Source organism: Echinops telfairi, unplaced genomic scaffold, assembly GCF_000313985.2.
Source record: "Echinops telfairi isolate 266 unplaced genomic scaffold, ASM31398v2 ScPeMD7_20;HRSCAF=75, whole genome shotgun sequence".
Classification (NCBI taxonomy): Eukaryota; Metazoa; Chordata; class Mammalia; order Afrosoricida; family Tenrecidae; genus Echinops; species Echinops telfairi.
This window is the reverse complement of record NW_022103917.1, coordinates 5,449,846-5,472,670: the sequence shown is the minus strand read 5'-3', so window position 1 is coordinate 5,472,670 and position 22,825 is coordinate 5,449,846. Positions and strand designations below refer to the sequence as shown.

General features: G+C 42.4%; 1 protein-coding gene across 1 annotated transcript in view; it reads right to left on the bottom strand.

The window, feature by feature from the left end:
• Nucleotides 1–22,825, bottom strand: part of MCF2 (MCF.2 cell line derived transforming sequence) — a 54,529-nt gene that overhangs the window by 18,709 nt on the left and 12,995 nt on the right. Inside the window, exons 7-17 of the mRNA XM_045288367.1 lie at nt 18,602–18,721; nt 16,557–16,748; nt 15,550–15,741; nt 12,856–13,027; nt 11,298–11,345; nt 4,706–4,740; nt 3,338–3,426; nt 2,032–2,098; nt 1,306–1,421; nt 1,124–1,193; nt 836–928 (exon numbers count right to left, since the gene is read on the bottom strand). Coding sequence (XP_045144302.1) covers nt 836–928; nt 1,124–1,193; nt 1,306–1,421; nt 2,032–2,098; nt 3,338–3,426; nt 4,706–4,740; nt 11,298–11,345; nt 12,856–13,027; nt 15,550–15,741; nt 16,557–16,748; nt 18,602–18,721 — 1,194 coding nt within the window. The remainder of the gene's footprint in view (nt 1–835; nt 929–1,123; nt 1,194–1,305; nt 1,422–2,031; nt 2,099–3,337; nt 3,427–4,705; nt 4,741–11,297; nt 11,346–12,855; nt 13,028–15,549; nt 15,742–16,556; nt 16,749–18,601; nt 18,722–22,825) is intronic.

Sequence of the window (22,825 nt, the reverse complement as noted above, 5' to 3'; positions counted from 1 at the left end):
GAGTGAGTGAGTGAGTGAGTGGAGTGAGGTGAGTGAGTTTGTGAGTGAGGTGAGTGAATGAGTGAGTGAGGGGAGTGAGGGGAGTGAGTGAGTGAGTGAGTGAGGTGAGTGAATGAGTGAGTGAATGAGTGAGTGAGTGAATAGAGTGAGTGAATGGAGTGAGGTGAGTGAGTGAATGGAGTGAGGTGAGTGAGTGAGTGGAGTGAGGGGAGGGAGTGAGTGAGTGGAGTGAGGTGAGTGAATGGAGTGAGGTGAGTGAGTGAGTGGAGTGAGTGAGTGAGTGAATGAGTGGCTGAGTGGATTGAGGGGAGTGAGTGAGGGAGTGAGGTGGGTGTGTGAGTGATGAGGGTTGCTATGAGGTGGAGTGCATTCCAGGGCACTGAACAGCAACATGCAGAAAACTAAGTGACTAAAGAGGCAATTTCAAGAACGACAAAAAGGGAAGGAAAATCAATCATGACACATAACTTGTCTGAGAATAGAATTTACACAGTCTTAATGATTTAACCCTGATAATCAATAACCAAAATAATCACATGATGAGATTGAAAGATTTGGAGGAAGGAAGCAGTGGAAAGAGACTTAGATGGCCATCAGTCATGGGAGGGGGGGAGTTAATTGACAATGTCATGAAAACGATGAACCAACGATGAGCACGTTATTTGGAAACATGAAGGACATGTCAAAAGACACAGCTAAAAGTATTTATTTCTGTGGACTAGCAAACATATGTCCGGCATGCACGTGTGTGATAGGGAGAGTAGAGTTCCGCTGTGTGCTCTATGCATACATACATTACATAAAGGAAGTATATCCAATACTGGACTAAGTATACCTGGAAAAAGGCACATTCGGAACACTTCTTCCAAATTTTCTCCGATCTGGGCTTATTCAGACAATATTTGGCATACATCTGAAATTCCTTCTTCTGTGGTTAAAAAAAAATCAACCATATTACCAATTTGTAAACAGGCACTTGTGCTATCAAGGAAGGCTCCACAAGAGTGAGTGTGGTCGAGCAGCATAATTTCCTCACCCCTAACATGCCTGATGACTGGTAGCTAGACCAGGGGCCTTCTTTGCATTGCAAGGGCAGCCCAAGTGGAAGAAGCCTTTAACTCACCCTCTCCAGGAAACAGCGTCCCACTTGTTCTGGTGCGTTCTGGCAATTATCCAGGCTGCTCATGAAAATGCTGTCCAAATTTTAGAGACAAGAGGAGGCCATAATTATATGTACAGCATAAGAAATTGGCCACTCGAGTTGTAAAATAGCATAAACAAATATTCAATTCAGCAATCACATACTCATTGTGGAACTTGTAGATCTCTGCCATATTTCCAAAGAGAACATCCTTGTTATTTCTCAGGAGAGGGGGCATAAGATCATACATCTCTGGATTATCCATCTCTGCTCTGTAGCCCTACACAAAATAAACCAGGTATTCATTTTTATACATATTTACATTAACTTCTAGGTTGGCCGCCAAAGGTGTCATAAGTACAGCACAATAAATAGAGGTTTGGGGGAGGAAGCCTTTTGTCATTTTTCACGTTGCGAGACCCTAATTCCCAAAGTCACCCACTTGTTTTCCTTTAAAGGCAGGAGGGGAAAAAAGTACAGATTTGCTAGTAAAGCGACAGCCCATTGGCCTTCAGGGTAGCTGGTCGTCAAGGGGAACAAAATATAGAAACCAACTGTGAAAAAAATGTAGCACAGGCCATTGACTGTTCCTTAAGCTCCGAGGAAGTGTTGTGGCTTTTTCCAGACCAAATCTGCATCCCAATCCCCAGCCGTCAGTTATTTATGTCACCACCTGGGAAAAGTTATCCCAATCGTCCACCTCTCTCAGAGAATAGCTTCTTTTTTAAAAAAATTAATTCTGGATCACTCCGTCTCACTATTGAAGGGTGGTGAACGCACACCATGATTGCCCAACACTCAAAGGAGAAAACAGAAGCAGAAGATGGCCCCAAGCCCCCTCTGAGGAACGGGGCAGGTAAAGCTGGGACAACACACTTGGAATGCCTTACCAGTAAAGCCGCAAAGAGCTCGCGAACGTACACTCTCTCTGACTGGATCAGTTCATTTAGGACATGGCTAGAATACAGAGAAAGATGATATTCAACAGTTATTTGATTGCCTCGTTATTGCTAAATTGTCCACAAGAATTACTCGGAATTGTCTGCCATATAAATATGTAAATCTATAGGAAATGTCAAGTCTTCTTGGTGGTTTTATCATCAAAATGGGAAATGAATTTCCTAGTTTCTAACTCACAAAGCTCAGGAATCAATTTACTAAAAGCTCACAAGACGTATTTGTGAAGTTGGGGATTAGTTGGGGGGGGGTGCGGGTGGACACAGCACAGTTCTGAGCTATAGTTCCCACTCCCACCCCCCCAAAAAAAAGATATCACATAAGCACCTTTTTTCCCTTGCCCTGAAATTTTTTAAGTAGATTTATTTTTCTGGTCTGCCCAAGTAGAGAGAATGTGTTGAGTTTCTGATAGAATTTTGCTCCCTGTCTCTGAAATATAAAATATACCCTCTCTCCATGGGATTTTCAGTTGGCATCATATTTAAAATCCATTGCCTCATTCTCCAACATAAATAACCCAGTATAATTTAACTTCTAATTTCGGCCTCTCAAAAAAATTATTTTAAAACATGTTTAAGCATTTAACTTTTAAGACTATTTACATATATATTCAAATGTAGATTTATCTGTTCTATTTTGAGCATTTAACATTTAAGAGTTTTGGAATATACACAATGTATATATCATATATTTAAGCATTTAAATATTTGAATATATATTCATATATATATACACATACATGTATGTCTATACAAACACATCTATTAGAGAACTTCAAAAAAGTTTATGGAAAAAGATAATGGAATTTTCCCACAAACTTGTTGAAGGTGCCTTATATATCCATAAAACTTTCCCTAAATATCAGCTACTTACTCACAACTCTGTGACATCAACTTAAATATTAAATGGTCACATGTCTAGAATGTTAGTACCATGTGATAAAAGTGAACATTATTGCTAATATCTCTTCAAAATTATATTGGTTATCTTTATGGTTCTTGATTCCATTCATTTTCACCACGTTTGCTAAAAAGGGTACTGAAATTTTGTAAAAGCCTGGTTACTTTTAGCTCAAGTCATATAACCAAGAACAGCTTAGTCAGGCCTAAACACAGGCCTGCGGACACCTCACTCAGCAGCACCCCTATCTGTGAACCGTGTTCCAAACCCATTCCTGTGGACCACTGCGCCAGAGCCCCCGATGGGTGTATGTGGGGATGCATGCAGGTTAATAAATACTTCTTCAAAATTTCCAAGCTGTTGTCATGCTCCGAAGTGGGGGGTTGACTAGGAGCGCTCTTCTCTTGCCTGTCCTGCACCACTTCCATCTGAAATGATGAAAAGGCAAAGTCACATCTACAGAGGTATATTTCTCATCGAGGAAATTTAAGTCAACTGAGGTTTTCTTGAAGATCCTAACTTTGTAGACACATCACCTGTCCGTCCCCTTATCAAACCTTGCTGCCTTGTATATTGCAATGGTGCTTGGGAACACTGCCATCGGTACTTCATTAACAACAGGGTCACCCCTGGAGGCTAGGTCTCAGTGGAGCTCTAGACTGAAGCACACTAGGAAGGATGGCTTGGCAATATACTTCCCCAAATCAACCAATTAAAAGCCCAGTGGATCCTCCCAGATTATCATCTGATAGAGCACGGAGAGGTAAGTCCCTTAGGTGGGCAGGCACTCAAAATTACACAGTAGCTGCCACCATTGGAATGGAGCATGCCAGTGATCGTGAAGATGGCACAGGACGGGGCAATGCTTGGCTCTGGAGCTGACTCGATGACAACTAACAGTAACAAGATTTCTGTGAAACACTTCGAAGCTAACTCTGTACCACACATTGTTCCAAGTACTTAACAAAGATCAGATCATTTAATCGTTTCACTAAAAATCCTAGGATACAGGTGTTCCAGGATTGCCCTCTATTTTACAGCGGAGGATACTAAGTTCCAGAGAACTTGTCCATGGTTAACACAGTCACACCACCACGTGTGGGAACTCGAATCAAAAGCCAAGTCATCCAGTTCTGTGCTATTGCTATGCTATTCTGCCTTTACAGGATACTTTCTTGTTCTCACGCACCATAGAGGACACAGAGAGAAAATGGAGGGTCTTCGCTGCAGACCCCGGAGTATCCTGGGTAGGGGAGATAGAAGGACCCTCGTTTCTATTTAAAAAATGAATGGATGTCTTTCTGAGCCCAGAGTTAGCCTCTGCGTGGCCCACAGAAACCTGCCTTCTGCCCATGTTTCAGACTTGAAGGCCTGGAGCCATGTATGAAAGAAAGCTCCTTCAGTAGGAAGCTACCACACTGAAGTCAGTGTGTTGAGGGAGCAGGGAGAAAGGAGACGCCTGAAGGAATGTGAGGTGCTGCACAGAAAGAATGCTGAACTGGAGCCAGGACTTGCGATACCACTCATCCATCAGGGGATAGGCCAGTAGTGCAATGAGCCCCAATGCTGTAGCATTTCACTTTCAGAATTAACCAGCTTCCCAATGCACGACATTGATTTAGCGAATAAAGACTATGGTGTAAGCCCTCATGCTGCTTCCACAACTACACCATTAAGCCCAATGTGGGTTTAATGAATGATACTTACTTTCAAATTGCTCTGATTTTCTCTCCAAGGCTTCCCTGGTAGAACAATGTGGACAATGAAAGCAATGGAACAGAATTAAAGTCAGTAAGTATAATGACCACACATACATGTCTAGAGGAAATAACTAAATGCAAAACCCAAACAAAACAAAAATCATTACCATCAGATTGATTCTGACTCATAGCAACCCTATAGGGCAGGGTAGAACTGCCCGAGTGGGTTCCCAAGGCTGAAAATCCTTATGGGAATAAAAAGCCATGCCCTCCTCCCAAGGTTAGTGCTGTTGAACTAATGACCTTAGTTAGCAGCCCAATGCATAACCACTATGCCACCAGGGCAGTTGCTAGTAAATAATTACAGAGATATTTATTAGTATCGGCAGCTAGTTGATATTAGTATATTTAAAAGCAGACTACAGAGAACAAAGACTCATTAGATTTATCTACATGCTCAACTTCTTTTGGAGCCTGATTTTGCTTTGCATTCGTTTGTTCATTCATTCACTCACTCACTCCTCAAAAAACCTCTTGCCAGCTGAGCACTAAAATTAGTATGATTCATCATCCTATTCGCTTATGTGTTCAAGCTGACCTGCTCCCCCCACCTCCTCTCCCCCTCAAGCATTTAATCAGATGTTAACTTATTCATTAACCTCATTGTTATGGATCTGGTTTATGACCTCCTAAATATAGGTTGGAATCTTAACCTGTGTGCAACCACCCATTTAGAAATAAAGGTGTTCTTTGTTATGCTAATGAGAAGGCCATTTCAGTGTAGGATGGGTCTTAAAACCAATCGCCTTTGGAAATATAACAAGAGCAGGTTGGGTGAAGAAGCAATGAAGTGCAAGCCTCAGAAAACAGACACCAGGCAACATGGGGCTTTCCACAGAACACAGGAAAGGCAGCTGAAAAGAGATGAGAACTTTTCTCCACAGCGCGCGCACGCACACACACGCACGCCGTACCCACACACGTACGCAAGCAGCTGGAGAGACCTTTCTTTCACAGCACGCACACACCACCACCACCAACCACCAGCCGCTTCCACCACCACCACCTCCACCACTTTTTGCCTGGATTTGATGCCCTGAATTCAGACTTCTAGCACCCTGAACTGTGGGAAAATGCATTTCTCTTCTTTAAAGTCACTGTCTTGTGATCTTTCTGATAAAGCAGTACTAGATAACTAAGACATGGTTCCAAACAAAAGTATTTTTCGTTTTTGGTGTCAATTTACCCTAACAGTTACGGTATCTAACATTTACTGGGCCCTCACTACATACATTCCAGGCGCTGCTTTATGCACTACATGTCCATTCGGTTTTTAATCCTCAAAAACAACCCTTGTAAGTAGGCACTACTTTGATCCCCATTTTATAAATAAGGACTTAAAGTTAATGGCTTGTTTAAGCAGCTGCAGTAGAATTCCAATCCATACAATCTCCTGTCAGAGTAGAGGTCCTATCCATTTCTGAAAACCAAAAAAATCTCACTACCATCACATGGATTCCTCATAGCGACCATATGAGATAGCGTATAATGGCACTACACCACCAGGGCTTCTATTAGACATTGCTGAATCACAAGATTACTCAAATGACTAATTCTCAAGTGAGCTTCAAAGGAAGTCACAGAGTACGGGTCTCCTCACTCTGGGGAAGGGACACGCTTTTTATCGTTTCCTCTTCAGGAGGAGCCCGTATAAGGCACACTGCTTTCCCTAGACTTTACTCTCCTTCATTTGTCCTACTACTAGACCAGTGTTTCTCAACCTGTGGGTCACGACCCTTTTGGGAGTCGAACGACCCTTTCACAGGGAACGCCCAATTCATAACCGTAGCAAAAGGGCAGTGATGAAGTCGCAACGAAAATCATTTTATGATTGGGGGGGTCAACACAACATGAGGAACTGTATGAAAGGGTCACAGCATCAGGAAGGTTGAGAACCATTGTACTATATGCTCCAGAGACTCTGCATTTTATACTCATTAATTGGTCCTACTGTATACTTTATAGACTCTTATGTCTTACTCTCATTTTTTAAAGGAAAACACACAAATACGTACAAATATAATTTGGGTACACACATAGATATATATCTATATTTTACAGAATTACCCTATATAATCAATTTCTCAAGAATATAGATAATACCCTACTTGAAGGAGATAAGATGCTATTGTTGTTAGGAATTGTGGAGTCTTTCCGGACTCAAAGCAACCCTATGCACAACAGAACCAAACAATGCCTGTCCCCGCATCACCTTCACTAGCGTTTGAATCCATTATTGCATCCGCTATGTGAATCCATCGCATTGGAAGTCTCCCTTTTGTTTTTCATCAAACATGATGTCCTCCAGAGACTGATTCCTCCTAACAATATGTGCACAGTATGTGTGGCAAAGCCATCCTCACTTTGCACATTTCATTATAAAACTCTGCCTTCTGGAGCTACCCTTGAAGTCTCCTGCTGAACTCTTTTACTTCCATAATTTCTTCCATTTCTTTAGCTACTCTACCATCGAACGCAAGTTGCAGAACCTTCTTCTGACACCCTCTTTGTTCTCTTCTTTCTTTCATGTCTTGTGAGTGAGCTTTTGTTTTCTTCATGTATGATGTTCTTGATGTCGTCCCCACACCTCATCAAGGCTTTCAGTCATCAGTGTTCAACGTGGAAGATTAGAGACCCAAAGCCCACCTTTAGACAAATGGACATCCCCTCACAGAAGGGTCACAAGTAAGAGATGAGGCAGTCAGGGTGCAGTATAGCACTGATGAAACACACAGCGTTCCTCTAGTTCTTTAAGGCTTCCTTCCTCACCCCACTATCATGACCTCAATTCCACCTTACAAATTGGATTAGACAAGAATATGTACACGGCTACAGATAAGAGCCCGAAACACAAGGAATCCAGGATAGATAAACCCCTCAGGACCAACAATGAGATTAGAGATACTAGGAGGATAAGAAGAAGGTGGGGGGAGAAAGGAGGAATCAATCATAAAGATCAACATATAGCTGCTTCCCAGGGGGATGAACGATGGAAAAGTGGGTGAAGGATGATATAAGTTATGAAAATAATAATCTATAACTTATCAAGGGTTAATGATGGAGGGAGGGAGGTGGGGGGAATGAGTAGCAGATATCAAGGGCTCAAGTTGAAAGAAAATGCTTTGAAAATGATGACAGCAACATATGTACAAATGTGCTTGACACAATGGATGCATGTATGGATTGTGATAAGAAATGTAAGAGCCCCCAATAAAAGTATTTGATTAAAAAACAATTTTTTTTTCATTCCCGGTATAGTAGACCATATGCTTGCCCAATTGAAAATGGTCGGTACCCCTCAATACAAGTACTCCCTTAACACAAGAACACTTTGTCCTAACAATCCGGCATTCTATGATGCTCACCTTCCCAACACGATCGCTTTGCTGAAGACAAAGCGGGTGCATAAGCAAATGTGGCGAAGAAAGCTGATGGTGCCTGGCTATCAAAAGATATAACATCTGGGGTCTTAAAGGCTTGAAGGTAAACAAGTGGCCACCTAGCTCAGAAGCAACAAAGCCCACATGGAAAAAGCACACCAGCCTGTGCGATCATGAGGTATCGATGGGATCAGGTATCAGGCATGTAAGACCCAGAATAAAACCATACCCAAGGTGAATGGAGTTGGGACATGGAGTGGAGACCCAATGCCCATCTGTAGACAACTGGACATCCCTTCACAGAAGGGTCACAGGGAAGAGATGAGCCAGTCAGGGGGCAGTATAGCACCGATGAAACACACAACTTTCCTCTAGCTCTTTGGTGCTTCCTTCACCCCACTATCATGACCTTAATTCTACTTTACAAATCGAATTAGACAAGAGCATGCCCACTGCTACAGATAAGAGCCCCAGACACAGGGAATCCAGGATAGATAAACTCCTCCAGGCCAATAAGGGGAGTAGAGAGACCAGGAGGATTAGGGGAGGGTGGAGGGAAAGGGAGAATCTATCATAAGGATCAACCTAGAACCCTCTCCCTGGGGGACGAATAATGGAAAAGTGGGTGAGGGATGACAGAAGATGAGGTAAGATATGAAAATAATAATCTACAACTTATCAAGGGTTCGTGAGGGACAGCAGGCGTAGGAGGGAGGTGGAAGAAATGGGGAGCTGATATCAGAGGCTCAAGTGGGAAAAGAATGCTTTGAAAATGATGATGGCGGCAAAAAAAAAAAGAAAATGATGGTGGCATATGTGCGAACGTACTTGACACACTGGGTGAATGTATGGATTGTGATAACAGATGTAAGAGCCCCCAATAAAAGTATTTTTTTAAAACTCAGGAAAAAAAAACAATACCAATCTCTTCTAGCCCTCAAATGCCTAGGATGTCTATCTTTTATGCATTCCATTTCACTCTTTTGACTTCGAATTTTCCTAGCTTCATACATCTTACATTCCATATTCTGATTATTAATGGAGGTTTGCAACTGTTCCTTCTCTTTTTGAGTCGTGCTCCATCAGCAAGCAATGGTCCTGGAAGCTTTGTCCCATCCATGTAATTCAAGTGAACTCCACTTTGAGAAGGCAACTCATCCCCAGTCATCTTTCGAATGCCTTCCAACTCAGGGACTCATCTTCTGGCACTACACTAGACAATGGTCTGCTGCCACTCATAAGGTTCTCACGGGCCACTTTCTTTCAGAAGTCTGTCTATGTCTGGAAGCTCCATTGAAACCTGCCCACCATAAACGATCTTGCTGGTAGTACTTGAAGCACCAGGAGCATAGCTTCCCACATCACAGCAACAAACAAACGAGCACAGTAGGACAAACTGGCAGACAATTGGCGGAAAGAGATCTGATAAGCAGAGATCCAGAACTTATTTATAAAATGATATTAGGGAGCAGTCATTAACTTGACTCTTTCTTTGTATATACATTAAGAGCGATGCACAAAAGATGTATATACAACTTTATGAGAAACATGTTTTCTTTTTCTGAAAAGCAAGGGATATATACATATATAACACAAACACACACATATATATACATTCATTCAACAATGTGAATATATATAAATTTATGTGAGTTTATGTGAATATATATAAAGTTTTATGAATCTAGCATCTCTGTGCTAGATGCTGGCACTTTAAAGATGAATAGCACACAGTCCCTGTCCTTACAGAGCTTACAGACTAGCAGAAAAGACAGAAGAAGAGGCCTTCAATCGCAGACAAAATGCTTGTGGATTTGTTATCATATGAATGCCTATCAGAACTGGGGAGCAGCAGCAGTAAGGAGAAAAAACTTATCTGAGAAAAGTGGCCAAGAGGAGGGGCTACCAAGGTGGAAAGGAAGGAGAAAGGGAAGAGTAGTGTCCCAGAGAAAACAGGATGTGGAGCGTCCCAAAGCTGAGGAAGGCACTAAAGGCATTTGAAGAGGGAGCGTTGGGAGCCAAGCAGACTATTACAGCTATTAAAAGCAACAGATGCACGTAGCTAGGGCTAGGGGAGTTAGCCCTGAAGATGGAGAGGGGATTAGATTTGAGAGGCACTTCAACTTGTACTAGGTGTCACCAAGGTGACCCCAAGGGTTTTTTTCCTGATAAAAGGCAGAGCATGAGTGAGAGAACTCAAGATGATAAGCTCGGAGAACTGGTCAATCACAGGATCAGCCAGGGGCTTTGCAGAGCGTTGGAAGAAGAGAAGATTTGCAGGGGAGATGGAATGGGTTCAACAGGACCATGTTGAGCCTTAGTTGCTCATGGGAACTTCAAGTCAATAAACCACAGCCTCAGGTCTGGAGCTTCAGAAGAAGAACTGAGCCACAAATGTTTGAATTCAAAGTACATTTTACACATCACCTCTCACTGGTAATGTCCTTCTTCAACTGTATTCAATGTTAATTCAGCACATTGTTAGTAAATCCTGCTTGATGCCAGGCATCATGATCGGCGTGGGGTTTGATGCAAAGAAAAACCAAACAAAACTTGAAAAACAGTTTGACTGGCTTGGGTCACAAATAAAAGTGAACTTTGAGGCGCTGCTTAGTAATTTCAAAGTCTTAAGGAATTGTTTGGAACTGACTCTTAATAGTCCCCAGAACTCATGGAGCAATGGAGGTCACATGAACGAAATTTGGTGTATAAATAATGCTTTGCTTTCATTCACAAACGATGGTGAATAAAATCATCATTCATCTCTGTCATTTCTTTAGGGACTTAGCTGCCTTCTCCCTCGTGTATACATTGGACGGAAGTCACCCTAAGCTACTCCCAATAGTTTTATATGGATACCAAGGAAGGCACTGACATAAAAGCGCATTTGATTCACTTTAGCATTCCCTCCAATGGCCATTCTGTGAAAGATGTTGAATTTAGAAGCCTCATTTCCTTTTTTGGTGGTAACTTTTCAAGGTCCGATTCATATTGAGAGAGAATAACAGATGGATGGGTCCTTCTGACCAAAAACCAACAGCTCCTTGCAGGCAAACGTGAGGCTGAAGTACTGCTGTTTTTAGGTGTCAAACTGGTTTTTCACATATATAAGGACTCAGGAAATGTATTGGCTAAAAATAATCTAATAAAGATAAGTACCTTTTGAAAAAAGTTTACATGCTTGAAAGAAAGAGTATCCAATTCCCACTGCAGAAAGAAAAATGTAATGGCATTAAATACAAACATGAGAATGAACGAAGACGAAGGCAAACAAAACATGTGCTTTCAGTGCTAAATGGCTTGAGTGGGTCTTGGCCAGTGTCCTAGAAACCCTGCTCCTTAACTGAAAGGGTAAAACTAAAGGACTCTCCGCTTTCAAGGAATTGACCTGCTATAGAACAATTAAGCAGCAGGAAGTGCCCCCAGAGAGAAGAGACAGTTCCACTCATTGAGGACCATTTTGTAGTCTATGTTTTCATGTTATCTTCACCACAACACTTTGAAACAAGTACACAGTACCATTCCCGTTTTACAGACAAGGAAACTGAGGCTCAGAAAGGTTAAATGAATTGCCGAAGATCACACTACCAGCAGACAGAACCAAAAATCTAAACCTAACCGAGGTCTGTCTGATCCTCAAATCCTAGCTTTTCTCATGCCTTTTAGTATCAACCTATTCGATTTTACTTTCATAGAGAACGGGCTCTATCCACTTATTGTTTGTTTTTGTTCTTTTGCCTTTTTTTTGGGGGGGTGGTATCTTCCTAGTTGATATTATTCATCAAAGCTATTTTCTATAGTTTCACTTATGAGGATCTTTTCACATGTAATAAATATTCATTATAAACCTTTTATTTTCTTAGTCTAGCTGGCTGCTTCTATCACCTCTTTTTTTTTATCTTATTGAGCTATGAGTATATTTTATCATACTTTAGACCTGGCTGAAGAAAATTGCTCTACATCAACGAAGTCCCTGATTGTACTTGAGATATTATGGAGACTGAATTTAAACTGGAATTAGCCCCATGGTCTAAACAGAGCTCCAAAGAACAAATGATCTTCATCTCAGAGACCCACAAAACAGCCCAAGGCAGCTCCTGGAGAAATCGGGTCATCATGATTCCAGAGTTCAACTCCATTAGGAGGACTTCCTTTTTTTCATAAGATTTAGAAAGGAAATGGGCATTACATGGTTAAAATGGATCTACAGGTTAACACGAGAAAATGGGATCTGCAAAAGTTAACTATCAATAAAATTATTGTTTTCCTGCATCCGCTTAGAAAAGGCATTTTATTCTATTATTGAAGCCCTCACTTACCAGAAGCTTAAAAAATCATGCAATAATTTATTCAGTGAATGTGTGTATGTGTAGCAGTTTCATACACTTTCTTCCACCTGATGAAGAACAATGTTTGGTTTTTAATATTTTTAAAGACTTGAAATTTTTTTAAATTTATTTTTAAGACTAGAATACTCAGTCCTGAGATTTGGGTCCACCTGTCCTACACCCATTTACTATTATGTTATCTGGCTGTACTATGTTATCAACCATAACTCCTGCTTATGCGATATAATTTAAGCATCATTAAAGATGCTCAGATAAATTTTCAATTTGTCACGGTTGGAGAATCAATTCAGCACGGACATCAACAGAAACACAGTAAAAAAAATTACAGGAAAGGAAGAGAAAGTAAAGATGAATGTAAGATACGTTACCATGTTTGGGGGCAAAAAATGGTCCTGTGGATTTGATCAAATGGTCTGTTCCAGGTACCACGAATTGCAATGGTCCCATGCACGTATCTTCCAGGTTCCTGAAACCAGCCTGCTGGCTCTCAAATGCACTTCGAATGTTTGCCAGCTTCAGCTGTATGGTCTGCATTTGAATCTGCAAGGATTCCAGGAAACATTTTCTGAATTGAGGTCATTGTAAATCCTTTCAGAGTTCTCAGACTGTCAAAAAATCAGTTCTAATAATAATTTATAAATCATCAAGGGCTCACGAGGGAGGGGGCAGCAGGGAGGGAGGGGAAAAATGAGGACCTAATGCCGGGGGCTTAAGTGGAGAGGAAATGTTTTGAGAATGATGAGGGCAATGAATGTACAAATGTGCTTTACACAATTGATGTATGTATGGATTGTGATAAGAGGTGTATGAGCCCCTAATAAAGCGATTTAAAAAAGGAAAAAGAAAAGAAAACTTGGAGGTCACATGACTTCATCATGATAAAACCAAAAGTATGATGATTAAAAAAAAAGTAGTTCTGAGTTTCCACTATAGTGGAAGACTTTTTAAAAGTGAAGTGAAACAGACTAATGCATTATCGCCACATAGTTATAAACCCAGAGGTGATGATCTCAACCAAAATAACGTGGACAGGAAGTGCCTCATTCAGTGATGGAACTGGTCACTGCACACACTGCTCTACCTGCCAAGGGCTGGAAGGGATAATGGCTAGAAGAGAAGACATTTTACTCTGTTTTTGATGTGACAAAACCGCCAAGTTATGAAAGCAATAAGATAAACAGCACCATTACAGTAGATTTACCCTGCAAGCTACCCTCTATAGGATACTTACACATAGGTGTTACATGCACTGCAAAAGATCCTTGAACATGGTGGAGCATTTAGGGTGCAAAGTAATAAAAATATAGACAAAGCCAAACACCTTGTTGGAATCAATCACTGGGTCTGTGGGCTCAGGACTGTACTCCTGGGGGACACCAAGGTCAATCAACATAACATTGTTCAAAAGTAAGTAGGGTGTTTAAAAACTTGTAAGCAGTCACTTAAGGTATAACTGTTGGCCTCTCGTCGTCTAAAGGAGAGAAGAATGATGAAACTTGAAGACACGACAGACTAAAGGTCCACACCAGCACCAGTCTCCTCAATCCTGAGATCAGAAGCACTAGATGGTGCCTGGCTGCCTCTACCATCTTCCCTGAAAGGGAGCGCGTTAGAAGGTCCTCGAGAGAATGAGAGCAAAATATGGAATACAATTCAAAATCATACCAAATATGAGACTTACTGGTTGGGCAGAGAGATTCATCTGACACTGAACTCACCCTTGTTGCTCAGTTTTCAACCAAACAGTACACAAGTCTATAGAGGGAACAATAACACTAGGGAGGTGCACATTCCTTAGAATAATCAGCCCTGTAGATGGAGCCCTGGTGGTGTAGTGGTTACGAGTTGGACTGATAACCACCAAGTTAGCAATTCAAACCCACCAGTCACTCTGAGGGAGACAGACTTTCTTCTCCTGTAAGCAGTTACACTTTCAGAAACCCACTGGGGCAGTTCTACTCTGTCCTTATAGGGTTGCTATGAGTCGGAATCCAATCGATGGCAGTGATTTGGGTTGGTTTTGTTTGTTTACTTGTTGGTTGAGTTTGAGATCGACAGGGAAACATTTGCCCAATGGCAGCCTTCGGAAGAGGTAGGAAAGGAGGAGGAAGGAAATAGAGGAAATGGGAAAAGTGATGTTACATTATGGGGATTGCAATCAAGGACAAAAAACTAAATGTTATGAATTATTGAATGGAAAATTGACTTGTTCTGTAAACCTTCACCTAGCTCACACACACCCAAAAATAAACAGAGGGGAAAAAGACTCTCATTTTAGTTCGTCATGGTGTAACAGGCTCCTCAGAGCCACAAATAGATGACATATCCGTGTGTCCCTCGTAGCTTGTGCGAGGCAGCTAGAGTTAAGCTAAGTTGTATCTGAGAGAGTGGCTTGGCCTTTACCGCTGCTTTGTGTTTCCCAGGGTGTCCTCTAGTAACTGCAAGTCAATTGGGATACCTCCCCAACCTTACAGTCATCTGCGTGTTGTAGCAGCAAATAACATCGCCAGCACGCTAATCTCTTATTGGTGATACGATACAGAGGCAGTCTTTCATGGCACCTCAAAGAGGGGCAGGATTGCAATAACCTAGAGCTCTCAGTCCTGCTAACACTAACTTCAGCTTGCCTCCCTGCCTCACCAAGAAGGTCCAGATTCCTCCTTCTCACACTGAGGGAGAGCTGCATGTCTGTACCCAGAGAGTGACAGTGGCCACTGCAGCCTAAAGGAAAGATGTTTGGGGTGGAGAGTGGTCTTAACACAGGTGTAGCATTCTCCTAAGGCTGCTTTGGGGCTTTCTCCAAGGAAGCACAAGAAAACCTGTCTGAGAGCTCCCAGCAGGTGGGGAAAAAAATAAAGACAATGAAGCCAGTGCTCCAAATGGACACTGTTCTTTTTCTGGACTCTCTGCTGCTTCACAGGGGCACCACGATGATTCTTCACCCTTCAAAGAACTAGGTAATTGCACTTTGTGGGAGGGTTAGCTGGGAAGTAATCTAACGTGTCCCCATATGATGCCAATTAGAATCTGATTTAAGTTGCTGTTTTCTTTAACCGTCCTACCTTGAGTTCAGGCGACAGAATGGTGTCAAATTCATACTGCAGTCTTTCTATATCATAATTTATAAAAGGCAGAGACATGTCAAGAAAATTCTCGATGTCTTGAAGCGCTTTCTCAGCATCTTCTTTTGATTGCAATTTATCGATTTCATGATTAACAATAAGGCCTTCTCCTTCATCACAGCACTGCCGAGCCTGGGGCAACATCAAGGGGGAAACACACATTCACTATGAAGAAGCAGGAAATGCATTCATCCAGGAAGAGAGCAGTTATCAGCCCAGATTTCTGTGACTCAGAGGCTCATTCTGAGCTCCCCCCACCCACCCCAATGAAGACACCTGATCCAGTCGTTCTGGGCTGGTCTTTTGAAGGCACAGCCAAGGTTGGGACCCAGGGCCTTCATTTCATGGCAAGGGCTTCCTTCTGCCTCGGGATCTGATCATCCTCTCAACCGGGCTGCTTCAGCTAGGTGGGGTTTCCCCCAAATCAATAATGAGAATGTAATATGAAACCCCTCGCCAAATAGAAGGAGTGTCTAGATGAAAAGGGGTATGATCAGCTCTGGCCCATGTAAGTGACACTCCCCCCTCCCCCGTCACACTGCAGACCATCCCTGCGGGGTGACCGTTCAATTCATTACAGACTCGTGAAAGGCAGGGCCAGGGAGCACTGTCTTCTGGTCGCTGTTGCCATGCTCATTGCTATACCATAACATGAACTCAGTGTTTACCGTCTCAGCCAAATATCCCCCCGTGACTTTGAAATAGTAGACAGGAAGCTCTCCTGCCGTTCCACTACTCAGAACAGAAACCCTGATTCTCACAATCCTGAAGCCAGCTCAGTTCTTCCGGCCTCTTGATCAATTCTATTCCAAAGCTCCACCTGACCCTAACTCCCCCACCCCCACCCCCAACCTACAGGGAGACCACGCGTGGGTCAGGAGTGCCAGGCCAGGAGACACGGAGACACACATGTCTCGAGGCGGGCCCTTCATTGTCCGTGAGACTACCTGCTGCAGGAGCTTATGCATCTTGAAGACCCGGCTGAGCCGCAGTTGCTTTGCTTTGATCTCGTTCCCCACTATATCGGTGAGGTAGCGCAGCTCATTGCACCGCTGGCAGATCAAGTCCAGCGCGTAGTGGTGGTTGGAGGCCAGCCTGTGTCCATGTAAGATCACAAACCGGGTCTTCGTGAGCAGATTCTGAGGTTTAAAAGAGAGGCAAACTGATGACCACGTGATCATGCGGGGTGGGGGGCAGAGAGAGAAGGAAGAGCAGCAGTAGCGAGTTCCTTTCATCGGGGTGTCAATGAGCTCCAGTGGGAACGCCACCCCAAGCATTCTCTTCCTCTGCCAAGTTTCCACCTTATCCACGTTCGAGCTCTCAGAGGTTTTATTATATCAAACAAAAGCTAGCGTAGCCCCATCACCTTGGTCTCAGAAACCTCCCCGGTGCTGAGGTCACCTGCCTACTTTTACAAGCCAGCAGTGAACATCGCAGGGCTTCCGAGTCAAATGGGCTCTTAGCCGCCTTGCCTCTACCCTGTGAACGACTGCTTCTCCTGCACCGGGTCTGCAAGATGATCAAAATGAAAACCAAACCCAAGGGTACCCAGTCCATTCTGACTCGTAATGATCCTCAAAGGGCCAAGTAGAGCTTCTGCCTCGAGTTTCTGAGACTCTACGTCTTCATGGGAGCCAACAGCCTCGCCTTTCTCCGCACAGCGGCTGGTGGCCTCCAATTGCCCACTTAACCCAATTGCCCAGTAGCCCAATGCTTAACCCACTGCACTGCCGGGCTCCTTGAGACCTGGTAAGCACTGAGGAGATGCTTGTCCAAGGAACATCATGGAAGTGGAAGCCCTGAAGGAGAACGTGCCCAGTCTAGCTAGCTAGTGGGAAAACCAACCCTGAAATGAAAGCCCCCATGTTTCCAGGGTGGTTGCTTTCCCTTTTTACCCTCCCCTGAGGCTATGTAAATTGTCCCACAATCCCAGAGATCTACAAGGATAATTCCAGAACTGGTCACTGCTGTTGCTGCCTCTCAATTTATGCTCTTAGATTCTGGTGATTCAGGAAGTGATTTGTTTGCCGAAAATACCAAAGCCAGACATTATTCTCCCATACAAGCCAGGGCAGCAAGGCTAGAAGCTAGAGTTTTTTACAGATTAAAGTCCTGAATCTAACCTTACAGACGAGCAGGAATAGTGACAGCCACCTTTTACATATGTGTGTATGTATATATATATACACATGTGTCCAATATATGTGCACATATATCCACAAACATAATATATACACCCATATATACATACACACACATATGTATATAATCTTGTATACATATAAGTGTAATATCTGGGGAATTTCTAAAAGAGAAATAATTGAGTTAAAAATGCATCTACAGCCTTAAAAGATATTAATGGATTCTTCTTAAAAGCAAACATCTTGAGGCAGCCACCTCTTTGGAGTACTTACTATGTCCCACGTACTGCGCTAAGTGCGTTAGAAACACCCTCTAGATGAAATATCGCAATTGTTCCATCAGATTTTATCCCCAATGCCAAGAAGAGGAAAGTGAGGCTTAGACCATTACTTCTGCCTAGGTTACACAGAGAGTCAGGTCACACAGCTAGTAAGACTAAGTAGCTTTATCTGCTAGAGTCTGTGTTCAGTTCAACTGCATTAACCACGTGCTGGAGATCTAAGGAATGGGCTGTTCGTTGGTTTTCTGCTGTGTCCACGATGAGCATTACCAAGGACCAAATAGAGTTCTTCATGAATATTTTTCTAGCTTCCTCAAAATCAATTATGTCCATGTTCACATGGGTACACTTGAAAGTCTCAGAGGCCTTTTGCTACAATTACAGGATATAGCTGCCATGTCAGCCATGGCCTGCATTGAACATAACTTAGAACATAGACTGGGAGTCTTGTGCCGATTGTATAGCATGTTCCTATGCCCAATCAATTGGCAAGCTTTATACTACTTCATCCCATCCCAACATGACTGTCACTTTGCATCAATATAGTAAACATTTCGAAAGTAATCTCACCTGAGAATTTTCTTCCAAACTGTCCAACATTCTCAGTTTCTGTCTTATTTGAGCTATGTTCCCCGACACATCACCCAGCTCTGCTTGTTGGTTTAAGATCAGTTCGATTTCGTTCATGAGCTAAGTGGGAAATAGATAGTTTTAAGGACATATAAAGAAAGTGTTAAGGGTTTTCCTTTTATAGTCATGTTTTGTACAAAATGCCATTTTAAAAAAGAAAGCTGTCATGGAAAAATTGGTGATATAGAAAAAAAGAGCCAGTTATTTTATTCACAGTAATAAATATCATGTGTTCAAATTTAACCTCCAAGCTATCAGTGTGAACTCATAGTTTCTGAAATATCAATGTGGACATGCATGTATATGTTGACATGCCTCAAAAAGTTCATGAACATTTTTCATGATCTTTTCATTCTATTTTCTATTAACTTTGTTGAAGCTCCCTAATGCAAGAAACTATACGTGTGTATATACACATATCTATATTCCCCAGCTCTGGGGGGAACAGGCTTAAAAGACCCTTTAAGAATAATGATCACACCTGGTACCCAGATCTTTAATATCACTGCCCCCAAAAAGACATCAGTCCTCCCAAAGATGTCAGAGATGTAATTGATTAATATGGCTTTTCTAGCCATAATTCTTTCTGTGGTGTACTATCATTCAGGGCTCTATGTCTATGACTATAACCTCATATTAGAGGAAGTTTCCTGCTATGCTAATGGGGACAGGATTAATCCAGTAGAGGATTTGAACCAAGTCATACCCTTTGTTTCCTTGGGGGTATGGTCTGCTAAAAGACAAAAATAACCCTCGGTGAGACAATGCAGAAGGGTAGCCCAGGAAATGAAGGACCATCTCAGACACAGAAAATTTCCACATTCGAAGAACACATTTGAAATCTCTGATGTGGCACAGGCCACGAAGCCCGAAGGCACAAACCCGAGACTGTGGCACAGAGATTCAGAGGAACTGCACTGAGACTACGGGGTACCTTCTTCTCACCGGACCCCAGACTATGGTACTACTGTGAGACAGAACAACAAGCAAGATTCCTGATCCACTGAGTCAAAGGCTACGGCATCAGGTGGCTAAGAGGTTGAGAGCTAGAGTTGAATGAGGAGAGATGTTTCTGGGAAGCAAGGGCTGTATCCGTACTGTTTCCTGATCCTGACTTGTGGTAACCTGTTAACTCCCTAAATAAACCCCATGAATTGTGAGCATTGTCTTTGAAGTCTCTGTGGCCCTCACAAGAATTATCAAACCCAGCATGGAAATAGAATGTTGTGGGAGGAACAACTGGTGTCAGAAAACAGACAAAGAAGGATAAAGATGGAGACCTGTCTGACCCCTGTCTGGGAGCAGTAGGGAAGCCCGAGGAGGTCAGATATGGCCTGCCATGCTGTTTCTTGCAGTGGCTGATTCCAATGCTGAAACACAGCAGGTTCAAGATGAGTTTGGAATATCTCTTTATGCCACTCAGTTAAAAAGTGATAAAACAAAGAAACAAAAAGAATGCTGGGACATATCACAAGGGCGCAATAGCCAGTTTGAAACCCCCAAATGGTGGAAAACAGGAAGGAGTTATAAACAACCCCAAATCCATGAAGCCAATAAGTAGATTAATAAAGAGATGAGGAGAGGGGAGCGGGGAGGGAGGGGGGAAAATGAGGAGCTGATATCAAGGGCCCAAGTAGAAAGCAAATGTTTTGAGAAAGATGGTGGCAACGAATGTACAAATGTGCTTGACACAATGGATGGATGTATGGATTGTGATAAGAGTTGTATGAGCCCCCAATAAAATTATTTACCAAAAAAAAACAAGAGCATAAGAAGTACTGGCATGGATGTGGAGAAATGGGACCACTTACCCACTACCAATGCATGACGCAGTAGCTACTCAAAAAGTTTGGTAGGTCCTCAAAAAGTTAAACATGCAGTAACCACAACTGAGCAATTCAATCCAAGAAATATGTAAATAGACATCCACAAACTTATATATGAATATTCAATGCAGTATTGTTCATAACAGTCAAAATGTGGAATAGCCAACCTAAACAGTCGGTAACTGATGAATGAAGGAGTGTAGTATGCCCCTATGACGGAATTTCACACCGCGATAAAAAAGAATGATGTGCTGATACATACTATAACATGGAAGTTCTTTGCAAAGATTGTAATAAGTGAGAGAACCTAGTCATAGACGGTCACATGTCCCTCTTATGTAAAATGTCCAGTACAGACAAATCCACAGAGATCAGGAAGAAAATGTAGAGTAAATGCTAATGTGTACAGTTTCTTTGTGGGGATCATGAAAATGTTGTAGAACTAGATCGTAGTGATGGTCGCACAACTCTAGCTATACTTTAAACTACTAAACTGTACACTCCAAAGATGAAACTTGAACTCTACCTCAGTAAGTCTCTACACAAAGGGAGGGTATGTAAGTGGTAGTTACGACTAGGCCAAAGACAAGAATATAAAACACGCGCGCGCACACACACACACACACGAACACACACACTGGCACGTCTCGTTTTCTATACAAACAGAAAGGTAGCGATCAGAAATTTCAGAACTAGAAGGATCCTGAGAAAACCCTCAGATCAACTCTTACACATGAAGAAACTATGGTCAAAAACTATGATCAAAAAGTTCTAGCCAGAGTTAAGACTAGAACTAAAGTTAAACCTGAATCCTGTGAGAGATCCTCTAATTCCATACTTTAAAATGTGTCAGAACCAAGCCAACATCAACCAACTGACTTCTGCAGGCCTCAACCTCTAATAACCTTTCTCCAGTGGCTATCAGTTGTTTTAAGGCAAATCCCTTTTCTATAAATTCATTAACCTTTGGATACAGAAAAGGCCAGTCATACACTTATTACTCTTCTACGATTTTGTGCTTTTTACACAGTATTGTTCTGACCTGAATGTATCTGTGATTGAAAGGGGCGTATTTATTGAACTGGCCTCCAGGCTCACACATTTGAGGATGAATTTCACCAGGCTTGCGTGTATATTACAGGGGACTTTCCTGGATGAAAAAAAGAGAACCATCCCTGCCGTGCACCAGATGGAAGAAAGTACAGTAGTTTCCTCTCCTCTAATCACAGTCACTCAGGGTTTATAAGATATAAATAGCTCTTAAGACAGAATCCATGAAGTAATGCCATTTGTAGGGAGTACAAAAGCAGATTGGCAAGGGGCAAGCAACCTCTAGACAAAGATAAAACGTGCTTCTGAGAGCCCTCAAAGCTAAGAAGGCATAAAGGTCTAACGTTGAAAACAGCCTTAATTTGAGATACAGACTCTTCCCCTAACTAAAGAAAGAAGGAAGGAAGGTCGTTTCTGATGAGCAGTTTACCCACTAAGAAGGGAACCAGCTATATCTTTGACTCTTGATAATGGGAATGGAGCAAAATGATACTTCTCAGGACATGTAACATTCCCAAGCTTGCAAATGTGTAGCTTCTCGCCTTGGGAAGAAATTGGACAAAGACACAGTAACTAACTTCATCTGAGACAAGCAAAGGAGTGAGACCAACATTTAGAGCCCCCACCTACCCCATCCTGGCCTTCTGATGAATCCTCATGCCAGCCTGTGTAGGAAACCTTCCCATGCCTATTTCACACAAAAGGAATCTCTCTGTGACTCAGGCAGGGCTGGAGTGTCCTCCAAGGCTTGGGTTGGCTATGCCCTGCATGACCATACACTCACCTTCCTCCCTGCCCCAGCTGCTCGCCCCTTCTCTCCTCTGTGCTTGCTGAATCTACTTAGGCTGTTGACTCTCCACACACCTAACCACCCTGTTGAAGCTGCCCAATGAGGAAAGCCCAAAATGAACAATAAAATTCTGACTAATTCAATGGACTGTGCTCAAGTTTTGGATCTTTGACAAATGATCACATTAAATATGGAAGTCAACTTCCTGGGTTGAAAATGACTCAATGGCATAACAGGAAGAAGATTAAAAACCCTTAGTTTAATTAAAAGTAGTCTTTTGGAATCTAAGGATAACTACAAATAAAAGTCTCATTTATGAATGACAGGGACATGGAGATTTATGAATGACAGGGACATGGAGATTTATGAATGACAGGGACATGGAGAATACGACTTGCAGGTCAGAATAAACCCCAAACCCACTGCCACTGAGTCAATTCTGACTCAAGTTTCAAGACGGTGGTTCTTCACAGGAACAGGCAGCCTCATCTTTCTCTG